At 38.6% G+C, this 20,538-nt stretch overlaps 1 protein-coding gene across 3 annotated transcripts in view; it reads left to right on the forward strand.

Moving 5' to 3' along the window:
• fbxo11b (F-box protein 11b) overlaps positions 1–20,538 on the forward strand; it is a 36,749-nt gene that overhangs the window by 13,918 nt on the left and 2,293 nt on the right. For all 3 annotated transcript variants that reach the window (XM_061932006.2, XM_061932007.2, XM_061932008.2), the window contains exons 10-21: positions 822–928; positions 1,005–1,142; positions 3,113–3,330; positions 6,017–6,197; positions 10,480–10,602; positions 12,214–12,299; positions 12,393–12,469; positions 12,538–12,681; positions 14,593–14,703; positions 14,783–14,890; positions 14,969–15,077; positions 15,148–15,246. In XM_061932006.2, the coding sequence (XP_061787990.1) occupies positions 822–928; positions 1,005–1,142; positions 3,113–3,330; positions 6,017–6,197; positions 10,480–10,602; positions 12,214–12,299; positions 12,393–12,469; positions 12,538–12,681; positions 14,593–14,703; positions 14,783–14,890; positions 14,969–15,077; positions 15,148–15,246 (1,501 nt within the window). The remainder of the gene's footprint in view (positions 1–821; positions 929–1,004; positions 1,143–3,112; positions 3,331–6,016; positions 6,198–10,479; positions 10,603–12,213; positions 12,300–12,392; positions 12,470–12,537; positions 12,682–14,592; positions 14,704–14,782; positions 14,891–14,968; positions 15,078–15,147; positions 15,247–20,538) is intronic.

Consider the following 20,538-nt stretch of genomic DNA (forward strand, 5'->3'; position numbering starts at 1 on the left):
GGACTCATCGCGTATTTATCTGATTTAAATCTACATACGAAAGAAGCCTGGATGAAAAAATCCGATACAGGTCGCATGTGGACAACAAAATTGGAATTGACCTGCATTGTGAACAAGGCCTTTGTGACGCATGTGACCATTCAATAAGAATGCTATAGTCTCGTAACAGAAGGTAACCATCTGAAGACGGTATGTTACAATATTATGGCAATACGGAACAGTCTTATTGCAACATGTTGCAGTTCAATAACAATATGTTGCAGCAGAATGTAATGGTTCAATGACCGTAGGTTTCACTCTCGGGACCGTAGTTAACCGCTTCATGAAAGTATGTTACAGTCTTACTGATATGTTACAGTTCAATAAGAGTATGATGCAATCACAGTACAATACGTAAGCATCTTACTGACGTATGTTAGTTTCATTTAAGTGCATAACAGTCTTGTATGTTTGACAATTTAACACATTCCAGTCTTGTGACAATAGGCAACAGTCTCCTAACAGTATGTTACAAAATCATGGCAGTGTGTTACAGTCTCATGACAATACACAGTCTTACTGCAACAATATGTTACAACTTCATAATGGTACACACCTCATGGCAACAGTTAATTAACGGTACTAAAGTTTGTTGTAACAGTTCAGTAACGGGCTAGAACTTAACAGCATGTTAAAGCTTCAACCGCAGTATATAACGTTAGTTAAGTAACAATCACCGTAGGAAACAAAGTATGTATGTCATTTAATAACAGTGTTTGACTTTGGTTCGAGTCCACTTGTGTGTTTGTGTAAAGCTTGCTTCATCTGACTGTGTGTTTTAGTGGGTTCGGCCGTGTGCGTGAGCGGCCAGGGAGCGTGCCCCACCATCAAGCACTGCAACATCAGCGACTGTGAGAACGTCGGCCTTTACATCACGGACCACGCGCAGGTCAGCGCTGGTTGCCTTCCCCCGCTAGGCGACAAAGTGCCGGCGAACGCTCACGTAGAGGTTTTTGTTTTTTCAGGGCATTTACGAAGACAACGAAATCAGCAACAACGCGCTGGCGGGGATTTGGGTGAAGAACCACGGGAACCCCATCATCAGGCGTAACCACATCCACTACGGGAGAGACGTGGGGGTGTTCACGTTTGATCACGGCATGGTAACACTTCAACACGCACGCTCACTAGGGACGGGCCATGCGGCCTAAAAGATATATGACGATATATATTGCAGCCTTCTGCCATGATGATACATATGACAATATATTATATGGTCTAAAAATGATAATAGAACCATTTCAAAACAGGTTACAAAGGCTGCCAATTTACAATACGTCATAATATATTGTCATTTTCAGTTGTATTATTTGGTCAAAACTATTAATAAACTACCGTATTTTTCGGAGTATAAGTCGCTCCGGAGTATAAGTCGCACCGGCCGAAAAAGCATAATAAAGAAGGGAAAAAACATATAAGTCGCACTGGAGTATAAGTCGCATTTTTGGGGGAAATTTATTTGATAAAATCCAACACCAAGAATAGACATTTGAAAGGCAATTTAAAATAAATAAAGAATAGTGAACAACAGGCTGAATAAGTGTACGTTATATGAGGCATAAATAACCAACTGGTATGTTAACGTAACATATTATGGTAAGAGTCATTCAAATAACTATAACATATAGAACATGCTATACGTTTACCAAACAATCTGTCACTCCTAATCGCTAAATCCCATGAAATCCTTACGTGAATGAGCTAAATAATATTATTTGATATTTTACGGTAATGTGTTAATAATTTCACAGATAAGTCGCACCCAAACTATGAAAAAAACTGCGACTTATAGTCCGAAAAATACGGTAGTAGAAACGCTATGGACGACTAGAAGACGGAACGGCACTTATACTTCCGGTTTAAAGCACTAAACAGAAGGAGATACTGTAGACGTTCACCCGCAGTGAGCAAACTCGTTCAAAAGATGGCGCCATAGCACAAACTACAACACACTTTTTTAGTGTCTATTTGTTGAAAACAAAACATTATGGCCGCTAGCAAAGAAAATCCATTAATTATCCGCACCGTTTTATAAGCCGCAGGATTCAAAGCGTAAGAAAAAAGTAGCGTCTTATAGTCCATAATTTACTGTCTTGTTAATGTCTGGTTACTTTCTGTTGTAAAATGCTTCTGGCTACACTGCTGTTCTTATGTTTTATACTTTACATTAGTTTTGGGTGATACTGCAAATCTAAATATGGATCCAATATTAAGTAGGTACAAGGGCAGCATGTACCATAGCAATGCTGATACAGATTTTAACGATCATCGAATGATTCCATTCATGTCATCCATGAATTGATTAACGTGGACCCCGACAAAACAAGTTGAAAAACTTATTGGGGTGTTACCATTTAGTGGTCAATTGTACGGAATATGTACTGTACTGGGCAATCTACTAATATAAGTTTCAATCAATCAATCTGAAAACGGGATGGCGGTGTAACAATATCAATTACATATTCAAAATATTTCCTACTTTTGGCTGCTTTTGATCCTTAGTTGTTTACTTTAAAGGCTCCTGTGTCCAGAGAATTAATTCCCGAGTTTGTAAACAATAAAAAAAACAACGTACGTTTTTTTAATAGTAAAAGATCTCAATCTACTAACCATCGTAGTATCGGACATATTCGCACTATTTACTTGGTACTGTCGTTATCGGTATCGATCCAACTATCTTTGCTTACATTCAAGAGCTGCAGTTAGCATACCCTCCTATGGTGTGTAATGTAGCATGTTTAGCTGTTCATCGTCCTCCAGTGATAATGATACTTGTAAAGAAAAGTAGTTTATTTGCCGCGATAGAGGCGAGGATCAGTGACTTTGCACTGTAAAGGGACGTTAGCCGCTAGCGAGCATGTTCCAGTGCATTGAAGATGCCTTTATTTGCTTGTCACTGTCACAATTGAGAGACACAGGTAGAAGATGTCATCAACATGCATCATGACAATCAAACAATAATATCAAAACTGTATCGTCGTCCAAATAGATTTTGTACATTTCACACAATTGTAATGAGAAGGTGAAACATTTTTCCTGCGATGGCGCTGATGGTGCTTGGTCTGTGTTTCAGGGCTACTTTGAGAACTGCAACATCCACAGAAACCGCATCGCTGGCTTCGAGGTGAAGGCCTACGCCAACCCCACGGTGGTGCGCTGCGAGATCCACCACGGCCAAACGGGCGGCATCTATGTGCACGAGAAGGGGCGGGGCCAGTTTATAGAGAACAAAATCTACGCCAACAACTTTGCCGGCGTGTGGATCACGTCCAACAGCGACCCCACGATACGGTGAGCACACTGGCAGGGAGGAGGAGTCACTGATAGGGATGATGTTCGAAATCGGTTCTCCCGGTTGTTCGATAAGAAAAGAACCGATTCCATGAACTCGAATCCCTTTTTGAGAACCGGTTCCCGTTATCGAGGCCACTATAGTAAAGAAAAAGAGTTGGTTCTTTATTCGAATCCCTGGGAACGAATTCCTTCCCACGTACAGGAAATGCCCTGTGGAACCTGCAATGTTATGCCCATTTGATTGTAGACTCTTACTGACACCTTGTGGCGATATGAAAATACTACGCGTCATTAGTTCGGGCACTTCCGGGTTGAGACAATTGAGAAGTAGACAAGTTGTGTTAGCTCTTACAAGCTTTGGAAAAGATAAGTCTGTAAGTAAACTGTTTAACTCAGGGGTGCTCATTACGTCGATCGCGAGCTACCGGTCGATCATGGAGGGTGTGTCAGTCGATCACCAGCCAGGCATTAAAAAAATAGTCCTAAAAATGAGCGATCATAAATCTTCACTATGACGTCACTTTCGTCACTTGATTGACATTCACGGCACCCGAGGGTCTTCTGAGATGACGCTGGCTGCTGCCAGCTCATTAAAATTACCGACTGGAAGGCGAGAAACACTTTATTTCAACAGACTCTGGCCCTGTACCTGTTGTCAAAACTCCAAAGACCGACTGCACAGTTGCGCTAACAAAATAAGAGTCTCAGAAAGCTAGCGTGCACAAGCTAGCAAGCTACGGAGTTTGCCAACAATGTATTTCTTGTAAAGTGTATACAAAGGAGTACGGAAGCTGAACAAACAAGATGCCAAAAACCAACCACTTTCATGTGGTATTGGACAGAAAGGAGGACTTGTTTCTCCTCCATTTGAAAATACGGACGTTTTTAGCACCACTGTCTGATTCCAATCAATGCAAGTCATCAGAATCAGGTAATACACCAACTTATATTCTTGTCTTCATGAAAGAAAGGAATCTATATGTGTTAAACATGCCTGTATTATCTTTAAACACCTTAACTTGTTAACAATATTAACTATATGTGTTAAACATGCTTGCATTATCTTTAAACACCTTTAACTTATTAACAATATTAACTGTACGTGTTAAACATGCTTGTATTATCATTAAACACCTTTAACTTGTTAACAATATTAACTATATGTGTTAAACATGCTTGTATTATCTTTAAACACCTTTAATTTGTTAACAATGTTAACTATATGTGTTAAAAATGCTTGTATTATCTTTAAACACCTTTAACTTATTAATAATATTAACTATATGTATTAAACATGCTTGTATTATCTTTAAACACCTTTAACTTGTTAACAATATTAACTATATGTATTAAACATACTTGTATTATCATTAAACACCTTTAATTTATTAACAATATTAACTATATGTATTAAACATTCTTGTATTATCATTAAACACCTTTAATGTATTAACAATATTAACTATGTGTTAAACATGATTGCATTATCATTAAACACCTTTAATTTATTAACAATATTAACTATATTTGTTAAACATGCTTGTATTATCATTAAACACCTTTAACTTATTAACAAAAACATATATTTCATAAATAAGTAAATATAAATTATATATATGAATGAGGTAGATCCCCACGACTTGATCAATTGAAAAGTAGCTCGCCTGCAGAAAAAGTGTGAGCACCCCTGGTTTAACTTGTTTATGTAACTCAATATTAAGGTGGAAAGTGGTTACATTTATTGAAAAACGATTTTTGTGCACTGTTTCAATGGATGTTTTGAGGACTTAAAATGGCTGCCAGTCGTATATTTCCACCATCGAAATAGTTTCAACGCTCAGAAGTATTTGTTTGATGATAGTACTGTATATTTGTGTGAAGCTAATATTTACATATTGTATTACATTTCAGTATGTTAATTGAATCTCATAGCTTATACATTTATCATTGTGTGTATTTCAGTTGAAAAAAAAAAAAAACAGTCCAGTGCAAGACAAAAGTAAAGATAGGAAGAGACAAAGCAAGATCAACAAAAATAAAGAGCCTAAATGGATTAATCTGCTTTGGATTGTTTGTTAGCTGTCTGCCAAGCTGTATAACCTCAACACGTATAGTGAGGGCAGAACAGGCAATATGTAATTATTGCCAGGCTTCGCTCTCATGTAAGGAAAGAAGAATTGTTGATTGATGACTGTGGTGTTCTTAGTGTCATAGTGTGTGTAGTTAGTATGTTCCAATAGCAGCAGAAGTGCACTTTTTGGAGAGCTGTATTATTTTCAGTTTTGTGCCCAAAGGACTGATTTTATTTAACACTATATTATTATTTATGCACCTATAGTGATCACAGAGACAGTTTGTTTTTGTGTTACTGTATATATTTGTTTTCTGAAAAATCCAACTTAATATACTTTGGGTAACAACAGTCAATATTTATTTACTTTTTTAGGGGGATAACAGTCAATATTTATTTATTTATTTATTTTTTCTTATAAAATAAAAGTGAGCTTTTGTTAAACCAAATATTGTTATTTTCCATATACAACAACCTATCTGGATTCGATAAGAGAATCGATAAGGAATCGGTTCGATAAGAGGATTCGATAATGGGCCCGAGCTCGATAATTTGTTATCAAACATCATCCCTCGTCACTGATGACCACACTGACCTTTGTGTCGCCTGCAGGGGAAACGCCATCTTCAACGGCAACCAAGGGGGCGTGTACATATTTGGAGATGGGCGGGGTTTAATAGAGAGCAACGACATCTACGGGAACGCCCTGGCGGGAATACAGATCCGAACCAACAGCTGCCCCATCGTGCGGCACAACAAGATCCACGACGGCCAGCATGGCGGCATCTACGTGGTAAATGTTCTCTACTTCTATTCATCTACGTGGTAAATGTTCTCCACTTCTATTCATCTACGTGGTAAATGTTCTCCACTTCTATTCATCTACGTGGTAAATGTTCTCTACTTCTATTCATCTACGTGGTAAATGTTCTCTACTTCTATTCATCTACGTGGTAAATGTTCTCTACTTCTATTCATCTACGTGGTAAATGTTCTCTACTTCTATTCATCTACGTGGTAAATGTTCTCTACTTCTATTCATCTACGTGGTAAATGTTCTCTACTTCTATTCATCTACGTGGTAAATGTTCTCTACTTCTATTCATCTACGTGGTAAATGTTCTCTACTTCTATTCATCTACGTGGTAAATGTTCTCTACTTCTATTCATCTACGTGGTAAATGTTCTCTACTTCTATTCATCTACGTGGTAAATGTTCTCTACTTCTATTCATCTACGTGGTAAATGTTCTCTACTTCTATTCATCTACGTGGTAAATGTTCTCTACTTCTATTCATCTACGTGGTAAATGTTCTCTACTTCTATTCATCTACGTGGTAAATGTTCTCTACTTCTATTCATCTACGTGGTAAATGTTCTCTACTTCTATTCATCTACGTGGTAAATGTTCTCTACTTCTATTCATCTACGTGGTAAATGTTCTCCACTTCTATTCATCTACGTGGTAAATGTTCTCCACTTCTATTCATCTACGTGGTAAATGTTCTCCACTTCTATTCATCTACGTGGTAAATGTTCTCTACTTCTATTCATCTACGTGGTAAATGTTCTCTACTTCTATTCATCTACGTGGTAAATGTTCTCTACTTCTATTCATCTACGTGGTAAATGTTCTCCACTTCTATTCATCTACGTGGTAAATGTTCTCCACTTCTATTCATCTACGTGGTAAATGTTCTCTACTTCTATTCATCTACGTGGTAAATGTTCTCTACTTCTATTCATCTACGTGGTAAATGTTCTCTACTTCTATTCATCTACGTGGTAAATGTTCTCTACTTCTATTCATCTACGTGGTAAATGTTCTCTACTTCTATTCATCTACGTGGTAAATGTTCTCTACTTCTATTCATCTACGTGGTAAATGTTCTCTACTTCTATTCATCTACGTGGTAAATGTTCTCTACTTCTATTCATCTACGTGGTAAATGTTCTCTACTTCTATTATTCTACGTGGTAAATGTTCTCTACTTCTATTCATCTACGTGGTAAATGTTCTCTACTTCTGTTCATCTACGTGGTAAATGTTCTCTACTTCTGTTCATCTACGTGGTAAATGTTCTCTACTTCTATTCATCTACGTGGTAAATGTTCTCCACTTCTATTCATCTACGTGGTAAATGTTCTCCACTTCTATTCATCTACGTGGTAAATGTTCTCTACTTCTATTCATCTACGTGGTAAATGTTCTCTACTTCTATTCATCTACGTGGTAAATGTTCTCTACTTCTATTCATCTACGTGGTAAATGTTCTCTACTTCTATTCATCTACGTGGTAAATGTTCTCCACTTCTATTCATCTACGTGGTAAATGTTCTCCACTTCTATTCATCTACGTGGTAAATGTTCTCTACTTCTATTCATCTACGTGGTAAATGTTCTCTACTTCTATTCATCTACGTGGTAAATGTTCTCTACTTCTATTCATCTACGTGGTAAATGTTCTCTACTTCTATTCATCTACGTGGTAAATGTTCTCTACTTCTATTCATCTACGTGGTAAATGTTCTCTACTTCTATTCATCTACGTGGTAAATGTTCTCCACTTCTATTCATCTACGTGGTAAATGTTCTCCACTTCTATTCATCTACGTGGTAAATGTTCTCTACTTCTATTCATCTACGTGGTAAATGTTCTCTACTTCTATTCATCTACGTGGTAAATGTTCTCTACTTCTATTCATCTACGTGGTAAATGTTCTCTACTTCTATTCATCTACGTGGTAAATGTTCTCTACTTCTATTCATCTACGTGGTAAATGTTCTCTACTTCTATTCATCTACGTGGTAAATGTTCTCTACTTCTATTCATCTACGTGGTAAATGTTCTCTACTTCTATTCATCTACGTGGTAAATGTTCTCTACTTCTATTCATCTACGTGGTAAATGTTCTCTACTTCTATTCATCTACGTGGTAAATGTTCTCTACTTCTGTTCATCTACGTGGTAAATGTTCTCTACTTCTGTTCATCTACGTGGTAAATGTTCTCTACTTCTGTTCATCTACGTGGTAAATGTTCTCTACTTCTGTTCATCTACGTGGTAAATGTTCTCTACTTCTGTTCATCTACGTGGTAAATGTTCTCTACTTCTATTCATCTACGTGGTAAATGTTCTCTACTTCTATTCATCTACGTGGTAAATGGTCTCTACTTCTATTCACCACTACTTTCTGCTCTCCCACCACTACTTTTCTCTCTTTTGCTTTCTGCTCTCTAACCACTACTTTTCTCTCTTTTGCTTTCTGCTCTCTTACCACTACTTTTCTCTCTTTCTGCTCTCTAACCACTACTTTTTTCTCTTTTGCTTTCTGCTCTCTAACCACTACTTTTTTCTCTTTTGCTTTCTGCTCTCTAACCACTACTTTTCTCTCTTTTGCTTTCTGCTCTCTTACCACTACTTTTCTCTCTTTCTGCTCTCTAACCACTACTTTTTTCTCTTTTGCTTTCTACTCTCTAACCACTACTTTTCTCTCTTTCTGCTCTCTAACCACTACTTTTATCTCTTTTTGCTTTCTGCTCTCTAACCACTACTTTTCTCTCTTTCTGCTCTCTAACCACTACTTTTCTCTCTTTTGCTTTCTGCTCTCTAACCACTACTTTTCTCTCTTTCTGCTCTCTAACCACTACTTTTTTCTCTTTTGCTTTCTGCTCTCTAACCACTACTTTTCTCTCTTTTGCTTTCTGCTCTCCAACCACTATTTTTCTCTCTTTCTGCTCTCCAACCACTACTTTTCTCTCTTTTGCTTTCTGCTCTCTAACCACTACTTTTCTCTCTTTCTGCTCTCTAACCACTACTTTTCTCTCTTTCTGCTCTCTAACCACTACTGTTCTCTCTTTCTGCTCTCTAACCACTACTGTTCTCTCTTTCTGCTCTCTAACCACTACTGTTCTCTCTTTCTGCTCTCTAACCACTACTGTTCTCTCTTTCTGCTCTCCAACCACTACTTTTCTCTCTTTTGCTTTCTGCTCTCTAACCACTACTTTTCTCTCTTTCTGCTCTCTAACAACTAATGTTCTCTCTTTCTGCTCTCTAACCACTACTTTTCTCTCTTTCTGCTCTCTAACCACTACTTTTCTCTCTTTCTGCTCTCTAACCACTACTGTTCTCTCTTTCTGCTCTCTAACCACTACTGTTCTCTCTTTCTGCTCTCCAACCACTACTTTTCTCTTTTGCTTTCTGCTCTCTAACCACTACTTTTCTCTCTTTCTGCTCTCTAACAACTAATGTTCTCTCTTTCTGCTCTCTAACCACTACTTTTCTCTCTTTCTGCTCTCTAACCACTACTTTTCTCTCTTTCTGCTCTCTAACCACTACTGTTCTCTCTTTCTGCTCTCTAACCACTACTGTTCTCTCTTTCTGCTCTCTAACCACTACTTTTCTCTCTTTCTGCTCTCTAACCACTACTTTTCTCTCTTTCTGCTCTCTAACCACTACTGTTCTCTCTTTCTGCTCTCCAACCACTACTTTTCTCTCTTTTGCTTTCTGCTCTCTAACCACTACTTTTCTCTCTTTCTGCTCTCTAACAACTAATGTTCTCTCTTTCTGCTCTCTAACCACTACTTTTCTCTCTTTCTGCTCTCTAACCACTACTTTTCTCTCTTTCTGCTCTCTAACCACTACTGTTCTCTCTTTCTGCTCTCTAACCACTACTGTTCTCTCTTTCTGCTCTCTAACCACTACTGTTCTCTCTTTCTGCTCTCTAACCACTACTTTTCTCTCTTTCTGCTCTCTAACCACTACTTTTCTCTCTTTCTGCTCTCTAACCACTACTGTTCTCTCTTTCTGCTCTCTAACCACTACTGTTCTCTCTGTCTGCTTTCTAACCACTACCCTTCTCTCTGTCTGCTCTCTAACCACTACCCTTCTCTGTTCGCTCTCTAACCACTACCCTTCTCTGTTCGCTCTCTCACCACGACTTTTTTTCTCTTCTGCTTTGAACCATTACTTTTCTCTCTTCTGCTTCGAACCACTACTTTTTTCTCTCTTATGCTTTTAATGACATATTTTCTCTCTCTTGGTTCTAACTCCGACATTCTTTGTGGCTCTCAGCACGAAAAAGGTCAAGGGGTGATCGAGGAGAACGAGGTGTACAGCAACACGCTGGCCGGTGTTTGGGTGACCACGGGAAGTACGCCCGTCCTACGCAAGAACCGCATCCACAGCGGGAAACAGGTAGAACACACAAAGCAGACACCATCTTTGCAGTACTTGGTAGACAAGATGTGAGGGATGTTCCGAGCAAGGTATGATGCTGCCCATTCCAATACCAATCATTGATCAGTACGATCACATACTAATTACATTTTTCAATGTAATTATTGTGAGTGCTATTAAGTTGATCAATATCAACACACTAGTTCCTTTTATTCTATTTATTACGTACAAAACAAAGTCAATAGTTTTCAATAACTCAACTAAATCAAAAACTATCTCCTACTCATTTAAATCCTTTGGTTTTAGAGAATTATTCAGTTTGTAAACATTAACAAAAAAAGATTCTGGGTAGATGAAAATCTCGATCTGATCACTCTAGTATTGATCATATATTGATACTACCCTTAATATTGACACAACCAATTTATGTATTTATCTGCCCTCCTCTTAGTTGTTGTGTACTGACTGGGACAATGCTGACACAGCAAATACTAAGCACCTATTTCTTTAGCCTGCCTGCTCCTGGCTTTCTCTGTGTGCAACGTGTGTATCCTCGTCCTCCAGTCATAATAATACTCTATAACGATACCAAGAAATGCAGTTTATTTGCCATAAAGGAGGTGATTAATACTAGTACAGGAGCGGCTCCACACTGTGTATGGAGACAAATAATTAGCCGCTAGAAGGGATCGAGGTTTGTGATGGGAAATTAAAAGACATTCATCGGCAATGACCCCACAGCACATCCCTTCAAAATGATCTTTATTGTACTACGCTGTATGACATGTCTTTGTAGCACTACTTGTACAATATAGCACTACTTGTACAATATAGCACTACTTGTACAATATAGCACTACTTCTACAATATAGCACTACTTCTACAATATAGCACTACTTCTACAATATAGCACTACTTGTACAATATAGCACTACTTCTACAATATAGCACTACTTCTACAATATAGCACTACTTCTACAATATAGCACTACTTGTACAATATAGCACTACTTGTACAATATAGCACTACTTGTACAATATAGCACTACTTGTACAATATAGCACTACTTCTACAATATAGTACCACTTGTACAACATAGTACCACTTGTACATTATAGTACTACTTGTACATTATAGTACTACTTGTACAACATAGTACTACTTGTACATTATAGTACTACTTGTACAACATAGTACTACTTCTACAACATAGTACTACTTGTACAACATAGTACTACTTGTACAATATAGTACTACTTGTACAACATAGTACTACTTGTACAACATAGTACTACTTGTACATTACAGTACTACTTGTACAACATAGTACCACTTGTACATTATAGTACTACTTGTACATTATAGTACTACTTGTACATTATAGTACTACTTGTACAACATAGTACTACTTGTACATTATAGTACTACTTGTACAACATAGTACTACTTCTACAACATAGTACTACTTGTACAACATAGTACTACTTGTACAATATAGTACTACTTGTACAACATAGTACTACTTGTACATTATAGTACTACTTGTACAACATAGTACTACTTGTACATTACAGTACTACTTGTACAACATACCTTTGTAAAGATTCTTGTACAAAATGTCTCTGTAGGTGGGCGTGTATTTCTACGACAACGGCCATGGCGTCCTGGAAGATAACGACATCTACAATCATATGTACTCGGGCGTACAAATAAGGTCATTGACCGTCTTTCCTGGAATATTTTTGTATAAAAGTGCACTTACTAAGTGTACTTACCAAAGTACTTTTCCAAAAATCTTCGCCGACAGGACGGGCAGCAACCCAAAGATCCGGCGTAACAAGATATGGGGCGGCCAAAACGGCGGCATCCTTGTCTACAACTCAGGTGTGCGGTCCGTCTGCTACTTCCTGTCCGTTTCCCCAGTGCACTGATGGGGATGTGTCACGCCGCAGGTCTGGGCTTCATCGAGGACAACGAGATCTTCGACAACGCCATGGCGGGCGTGTGGATCAAGACGGACAGCAACCCCACGCTGAGGCGCAACAAGATCCACGACGGGCGCGACGGCGGCATCTGTATCTTTAACGGAGGCCGAGGTACGTTTACAAGGCGCACTTAAAATCCTTTCATTTTCTCAACAATCGACAGTGCGCCTTATAAACCGGTGCGCCTAATGTACCGAATAATTCTGGTTGTGCTTGCTGACCCCAAAGCTATTTTATTTGGTACATGGTGTAATGATAAGTGTGACCAGTAGATGGCAGTCACACATAAGAGATACGTGTAGACTGCTAGATGAGGCCAGTAAAAAACACCAAAACCTTAAATGTTCCATTGAGAATATAGAACATTACACACGGCGCTCAAAAATATGTCAAAATGTTTTTATTATGACTTTGGTAAGCTATGAAGCCACACCGCTTGATGGATTGTGGGAGCATTACGGCTACCATAGTCAGACGTACTGTGCTTCAACATACCAGTATTATTATGGTGTGTGTCTAAGATCCGCAAAATGGCAGACATATTATCTTTATAGTATCTAGCGTTTTGTCTTGCAATATTATTCAAAAATAACTTTTCTTACCTTCTGGTGTCTGCTGATCTGTATTTGGGATCTGTCTAAGTCCTGAAAATGTGTTAGTTTTATTTTTTTGTGCAGTTCAAGCTTTTATCTTCCTTTCTGTTCCAAAACATGACGTGGATGTAGAATCATAGAGAGATTTCAAAGCCATGATTGGTTTCCACTGGGGAAGTCACGATAAACGCTATTAATGATCAACGCTATTAATGATAAACGTTATTAATGATAACCGCGGTAAAACTCCTGATAGTTAGTGTTCAAATTAAAATGACGATGATATTAGGACCCTCTCTGTATGAGGGAAGAGTCCACCCAGATCCTTTTTTATTCTAAAGCTGTCTAAACATGATGAGAGGGACTGGAATTGAAGTTTAACAGTTTATTCTCCAAAACAATAGTAACTACCAGGACTGGGAGAGCAAACCCAGCTATGCAAAGTTCAGAGCAATCCCGAAAATAGTCGCCCATCTCTCATGCTTTTGTCCATCTTGCTGGCTTTGCCTGGGTGGGGCTCGAAACTGAAAGTTAACTTGGTGTGTTCATTGCTACTCTTCATAGCATTATTGACAGCAAGCCAGCTTCTCTCCTCTGGTTCCCTTTTGTTGTCAATCGACTCGTCGCCATAGAAACCAACTTGACAGAATTGTGTCTCTCTCTCTCTCTCTCTCTCTCTCTCTCTCTGTCTCTGTCTCTCTCTCTCTGTCTCTCTCTCTGTCTCTCTCTGCCTCTCTCTCTGTCTTTCTCTCTCTGTCTGTCTCCCTCTCTCTGTCTCTCTCTCTCTGTCTCCCTCTGTCTGTCTCTGTCTCTGTCTCTCTCTCTCTCTGTCTCTCTCTGCCTCCCTCTCTCTGTCTGTCTCTGTCTCTCTCTCTGTCTCTCTCTCTCTCTCTGTGTCTCTCTCTGTCTCTCTCTGTCTGTCTCTGTCTCTCTCTCTCGCTCTCTGTCTGTCACTCTCTGTCTGTCTCTCTCTCTCTCTCTCTCTGTCTGTCTCTGTGTCTCTCTCTCTGTCTGTCTCTCTCTCTCTGTCTCTCTCTCTGTCTCTCTCTGCCTCTCTCTGTCTCTCTCTCTGTCTCTCTCTCTCTCTGTGTCTCTCTCTGTCTTTCTCTGTCTGTCTCCTTCTCTCTGTCTCTGTGTCTCTCTCTTTCTCTCTGTCTCTCTCTCTCTCTGCCTCTCTCTCTGTCTTTCTCTGTCTGTCTCCCTCTCTCTGTCTCTCTCTCTCTCTGTCTCTCTCTCTCTCTGTCTGTCTCTGTCTCTGTGTCCCTCTCTCTCTCTCGCTCTGTCTCTCTCTCGCTCTGTCTCTCTCTCTCTCTCTCTCTGTCTCTCTCTGTCTTTCTCTCTCTCTGTCTTTCTCTCTCTCTCTCTCTCTCTTCTCTCTCTCTCTCTCTCTCTCTCTCTCTCTCTCTCTCTCTCTCTCTCTCTCTCTCAGGCCTGCTGGAGGAGAACGACATCTTCAGGAACGCTCAGGCGGGCGTCCTGATCAGCACCAACAGTCACCCCATTCTCCGCAAGAACCGCATCTTTGACGGCTTCGCTGCTGGTAAACGCAGCTTCTTCTCTTGTTGAATGTGTGTTGCCATGACAACATACTTTCACTTTCCCCCCTTCCTTCTCTGCAGGTATCGAAATCACCAACCACGCCACGGCCACCTTGGAGGGCAACCAGATCTTCAACAACCGCTTTGGCGGTCTTTTTCTGGCGTCGGGCGTCAACGTCACCATGAAAGGTAGAAGCAGCGCCTTTCAAACTTATTATTAATATTATTATTAAGATGAATACAATTCTTCTCCTCCTCCCCATCAAGACAACAAGATTTCCAACAACCAGGACGCCATCGAGAAGGCGGTGAGTCGAGGACAGTGCCTGTACAAGATCTCCAGCTACACCAGCTACCCCATGCACGACTTCTACAGGTGACCCTGCTGTGATCCATCTTCTCCCTTCTTCCTTCCACCTCTGACACGCTCTGTTGTGGTCGTGCAGATGTCACACCTGCAACACCACGGACAGGAACGCCATCTGCGTCAACTGCATCAAGAAATGCCACCAAGGACACGACGTGGAGTTTATACGGCACGATCGGTGAGAACCTTTTTTCTTCTCCTCGGGGCTTAATTATGTGTTTCAGTATCATTTTTGTAAACATACCTCACATACTTGAATAATACGCTTTTTTTAGTAGTATATAAATCGTCTTAAGGCCCAAGCTGTTTGTTAACATGCTTTTTTTTATTTCTCTTTGCTATTTGGGCTTATTGGACCCTAATTAGAATAAAAACTAAGAACCATCTTTTGATATGATGTACTTAGTCCATAAGTACACAAACGTGTACTTCATGTCTCGTGACATGCTAATTCTTATTTTTACACTTTTTTTTTTTTTTCAAATTCCATTGCATGTTATACTCTTCTGACACCACCAGATGGCAGTATAAGTGTCCACATAAGTGGCCATAAGACCCCAAATCAGTAGTGTACACAATTTTGGAAATAAGAGCTAAAAGGTGCTGTCCACGCATGTGGCCACTAAGGTTTTTAATGATACTTTTTTAGAAATGTCACCATTTTTAACACCATTTTTGATCGTTTTTGAATGCCGGTCACCTCTGGCTAACATATTTATTTTTATTCTCCCGGCTGACAAACGTCTACATGTTAATTAAGTGTCTCCATACACAGTGTGGAGCCACTCCCTTAAGTTCATATTAATTACCTCCATTACTGCAAATAAACTGCATTTCTTAGTATTTTAAGTATCATTATCAAGTATTAGGGGTGCACAAAAACATCGATTCACATCTGATTCACATTTCGTATTCATCCTGATTCTAAATCAATATAAAGAAAAGATAAAACTGTTAGTTTTTTTATAAGATTCAATCTTTAAAGACTTTAGACCACCTCCATGCAACCAGAAGGAGCTTTTCTAACCTCTTTTGAAAAAGTTTCATTAGAATTGTTATATCAAATAATACATTACAAGAATCAGTTTGAATCGAAAATCGCGTTGAATCGATTTGTCTTCCCAGCAATCTGATTCGAATCATTTGGTGGCCAAAGATTCAAGTATTGTTATCACTGAAGGATGAGACTAAACATGTCGCACACCGAAACAAAGTCAGGAACAGGCATGCTAATAGCTAAGCTAGCTTTAAACAACGCCAAGAAATAAGTGCTTAGTAAAGTTTAAGAAGTGTAGATGGATGAGTGTTACTGCACCTTATTGCTTTTTTGTCCTGCACTACCATGAGCTAATGCGACAAAATGTTGTTCTTATTTGTACTGTAAAGTTAAAATTTGAATGACAGTAAAAAGGAAGTCTAAGTCTAATAAAATTACTAAGTAGATTAATAAAAGTTAGCGAGAATATAACATCTGTTGGTGTGACAGCAACACACGTCAGTGGTGGAAGTATCAGTATATGATCAATACTATTATTACCGGTACTGTTTTTTTAACTAATGTATTATTGTATTAATGTAGGAGCCTAAATGCTGTTTAAGTTCATTTACATTTTATGGAAGGTGCTTTATGTTTATTCAGCCAAAAGGGGACTATTTACTTTATTTAAATAATATGAAAATGTACATATTGCATGCTTAGAATAATTATAAGGTACACTTTATTTGTAATTATTAAATTTTTCTGAATAATTTGATGACGTACTATTTTATACTGCTTCAATACAGTGAAGATTACCTAACTGTTTAATTGCATACATGGCAGAAGGATCTGTGTGGTGATATGGTTTGGACACAATGCATTATGGGTAATGGCAGTCAGGTATGGCGGATTCGAGCCACACAGTTTTTTGACCTTACTCTTACTTTTTCTAACTCTTTCTTACTGTAACAAACTCGCTTTATTTTGCCATTCATTTGTTCCCACGTCGTTATTGTTTTACGTTTTTGAAGGATTAAGTTGACAAGTAAACGATACAAAACCAAGAGGAGCGCCTGGAGTTTTGTTTGTTGTTGCCGCAGGAGGAAGTAGAGGATTCATTAGGAATCTACAATAATTATAATATACTAATGATAATATCAAATTAATACTATTATACTATACTACATTGATTAGATTATTATTTTTTCAAACGATTTATTTCATGTTTTTGTTAATGTTTACTAATTCTGGGAATAAATCTATGCACACAGGAGGACTTTGAGGGCAAAAAGCAAAGGATTTAAAAGTAGTAGATAATAGTTTACTGCTGACTTTGTTTTGGTCCAACATTTCTATGTAATAGTGTAAATATTGTGTTGATACCGAAAGTGTCGCTACCACTCACCAATACCGATCACATTTTACGGTATCGGCCGATCTCACTGATTGATGATCGGTATTGGAATCGGCAGCACTAAACCCTGATTGAATGATCTCTCATGGAGTTTGCATGACTGCGTGGGTTTCGCTCCTTCCCACTTCCAAAGACACGCAGAGGTTGATTAGCAACACTCGTGTGTGTGAATGTTGTCTATCTGTGTTGGTCCTGTGATGAGGTGGTGACTTGTCCAGGGTGTCACCCGCCTTCTGCCAGAATAGGCTCCAGCGACAAGTGTTAGAAGATTGATGAATGAATAGGAAAGATCTTATGTTTGACATTTATGATAAAAATTTAAAACAAAAGAATAATAGTAAGTGTAGTTACCCCAAGCGACCAGCAGGGGGCGCCATTAATTTCAATTGACTAAATGATAGTCCTTTCTTTTCTTGCATTTTTTTTTTAAATAAGTAAAGATTTTTCTGCTTGCAGTATTATTATTTTTTCTAATAAAAGCATATCATGTGAAATTGCACTTTTAACATGTGTGCATTCATTTAACAAAATCAAGTTATCTGGCCACACACACAATGGCTGTCATGTGTGCTCCAGTGCAGCAGCTGTGGGACACAATGTTGCCATGACAATTATTCATAAACCATGAATTGATGCGACACAATATACATCTAAGCTGTATTTAAAATGTATTTCAATTAATGGTTGCAGCCCTAATTTAAGTTAGTGATGGCGCCCTCTGCTGGCAACCTTTGTTCATCATCAGTAAATGATCAATTCCATTCATTTATGTGGAAAAAAAGGCACACACTTAAAGTGCAGCAAAGGGAAATTGGAAGTTGAGGGACATGTCAGCGTGAAATAAACATGTTCATGTGGAAGAAACAGGAAACTGAATGACATGTTAAAGTGAAACAAAAAGGAAGTTGAGTGACATGTCAATGTGAAAGAAACTGGAAGTTGAATAACATTTTATTGTGACAAACAGGAAGTTGGGTGACATGTCAGTGAAAAACAGGAAGTTGAGCGACGTGTCAACTTGACAAACAGGAAGTTGAGTGACATGTCAATGTGACAAACAGGAAGTTGAATAACATTTTATTGTGACATGTCAATGTGAAACAAACAGGAAGTTGAGTGACATGTCAATGTGAAACAAACAGGAAGTTGAGTGACATGTCAATGTGAAACAAACTGGAAGTTGAATAACATTTTATTGTGACAAACAGGAAGTTGAGTGACATGTCAATGTGAAACAAACAGGAAGTTGAGTGACATGTCAATGTGAAACAAACTGGAAGTTGAATAACATTTTATTGTGACAAACAGGAAGTTGAGTGACATGTCAATGTGAAACAAACAGGAAGTTGAGTGACATGTCAATGTGAAACAAACTGGAAGTTGAATAACATTTTATTGTGACAAACAGGAAGTTGGGTGACATGTCAATGTGAAAAACAGGAAGTTGAGCGACGTGTCAACTTGACAAACAGGAAGTTGAGTGACATGTCAATGTGACAAACAGGAAGTTGAGTGACATGTCAATGTGAAACAAACAGGAAGTTGAGTGACATGTCAATGTGAAACAAACAGGAAGTTGAGTGCCGTGTCAATGTGAAACAAACAGGAAGTTGAGTGACATGTCAATGTGAAACAAACAGGAAGTTGAGTGACATGTCAATGTGAAACAAACTGGAAGTTGAATAACATTTTATTGTGACAAACAGGAAGTTGGGTGACATGTCAATGTGAAAAACAGGAAGTTGAGCGACGTGTCAACTTGACAAACAGGAAGTTGAGTGACATGTCAATGTGACAAACAGGAAGTTGAGTGACATGTCAATGTGAAACAAACAGGAAGTTGAGTGACATGTCAATGTGAAACAAACAGGAAGTTGAGTGCCGTGTCAATGTGAAACAAACTGGAAGTTGAATAACATTTTATTGTGACAAACAGGAAGTTGAGTGACATGTCAATGTGAAACAAACTGGAAGTTGAATAACATTTTATTGTGACAAACAGGAAGTTGAGTGACATGTTAAAGGGAAGCAAAAAGGAAGTTGAGTGACATGTCAATGTGAAACAAACAGGAAGTTGAGTGACATGTAAACTTGACAAACAGGAAGTTGAGTGACATGTTAAGGGAAGCAAAAAGGAAGTTGAGTGACATGTCAATGTGAAACAAACTGGAAGTTGAATAACATTTTATTGTGACAAACAGGAAGTTGAGTGACATGTCAATGTGAAACAAACTGGAAGTTGAATAACATTTTATTGTGACAAACAGGAAGTTGAGTGACATGTCAATGTGAAACAAACAGGAAGTTGAGTGACATGTCAATGTGAAACAAACTGGAAGTTGAATAACATTTTATTGTGACAAACAGGAAGTTGAGTGACATGTTAAAGGGAAGCAAAAAGGAAGTTGAGTGACATGTCAATGTGAAACAAACAGGAAGTTGAGTGACATGTAAACTTGACAAACAGGAAGTTGAGTGACATGTTAAGGGAAGCAAAAAGGAAGTTGAGTGACATGTCAATGTGAAAGAAACAGGAAGTTGAGTGACATGTCAATGTGAAACAAACAGGAAGTTGAGTGACATGTCAATGTGAAACAAACAGGAAGTTGAGTGACATGTCAATGTGAAACAAACAGGAAGTTGAGTGACATGTCAATGTGAAACAAACAGGAAGTTGAGTGACATGTCAATGTGAAACAAACAGGAAGTTGAGTGACATATCAACTTGAAGAAACAGGAAGTCGAGTGACACCAACAGGAAGTTAAGCGACGTGTCAATGTGACAGAAACAGGAAGTTGAGTGACATGTCAACGTGAAAGAAACAGGAAGTTGAATAACATTTTATTGTGACAAACAGGACGTTGAGTGACATGCCAACGTGAAGAAACAGGAAGTCGAGTGACATGTCAATGTGACAGCAACAGGAAGTTGAGCGACGTGTCAACGTGATAGAAACAAGAAGTTGAGCGACATGTCAACTTGACAAACAGGAAGTCGAGTGACGTGTCAATGTGACAAACAGGAAGTTGAGCGACATGACAAACAGGACATTGAGCGACATGTCAATGTGAAACAA

This window comes from Nerophis lumbriciformis, linkage group LG39 (genome assembly GCF_033978685.3).
Source record: "Nerophis lumbriciformis linkage group LG39, RoL_Nlum_v2.1, whole genome shotgun sequence".
NCBI classification, from domain to species: domain Eukaryota; kingdom Metazoa; phylum Chordata; class Actinopteri; order Syngnathiformes; family Syngnathidae; genus Nerophis; species Nerophis lumbriciformis.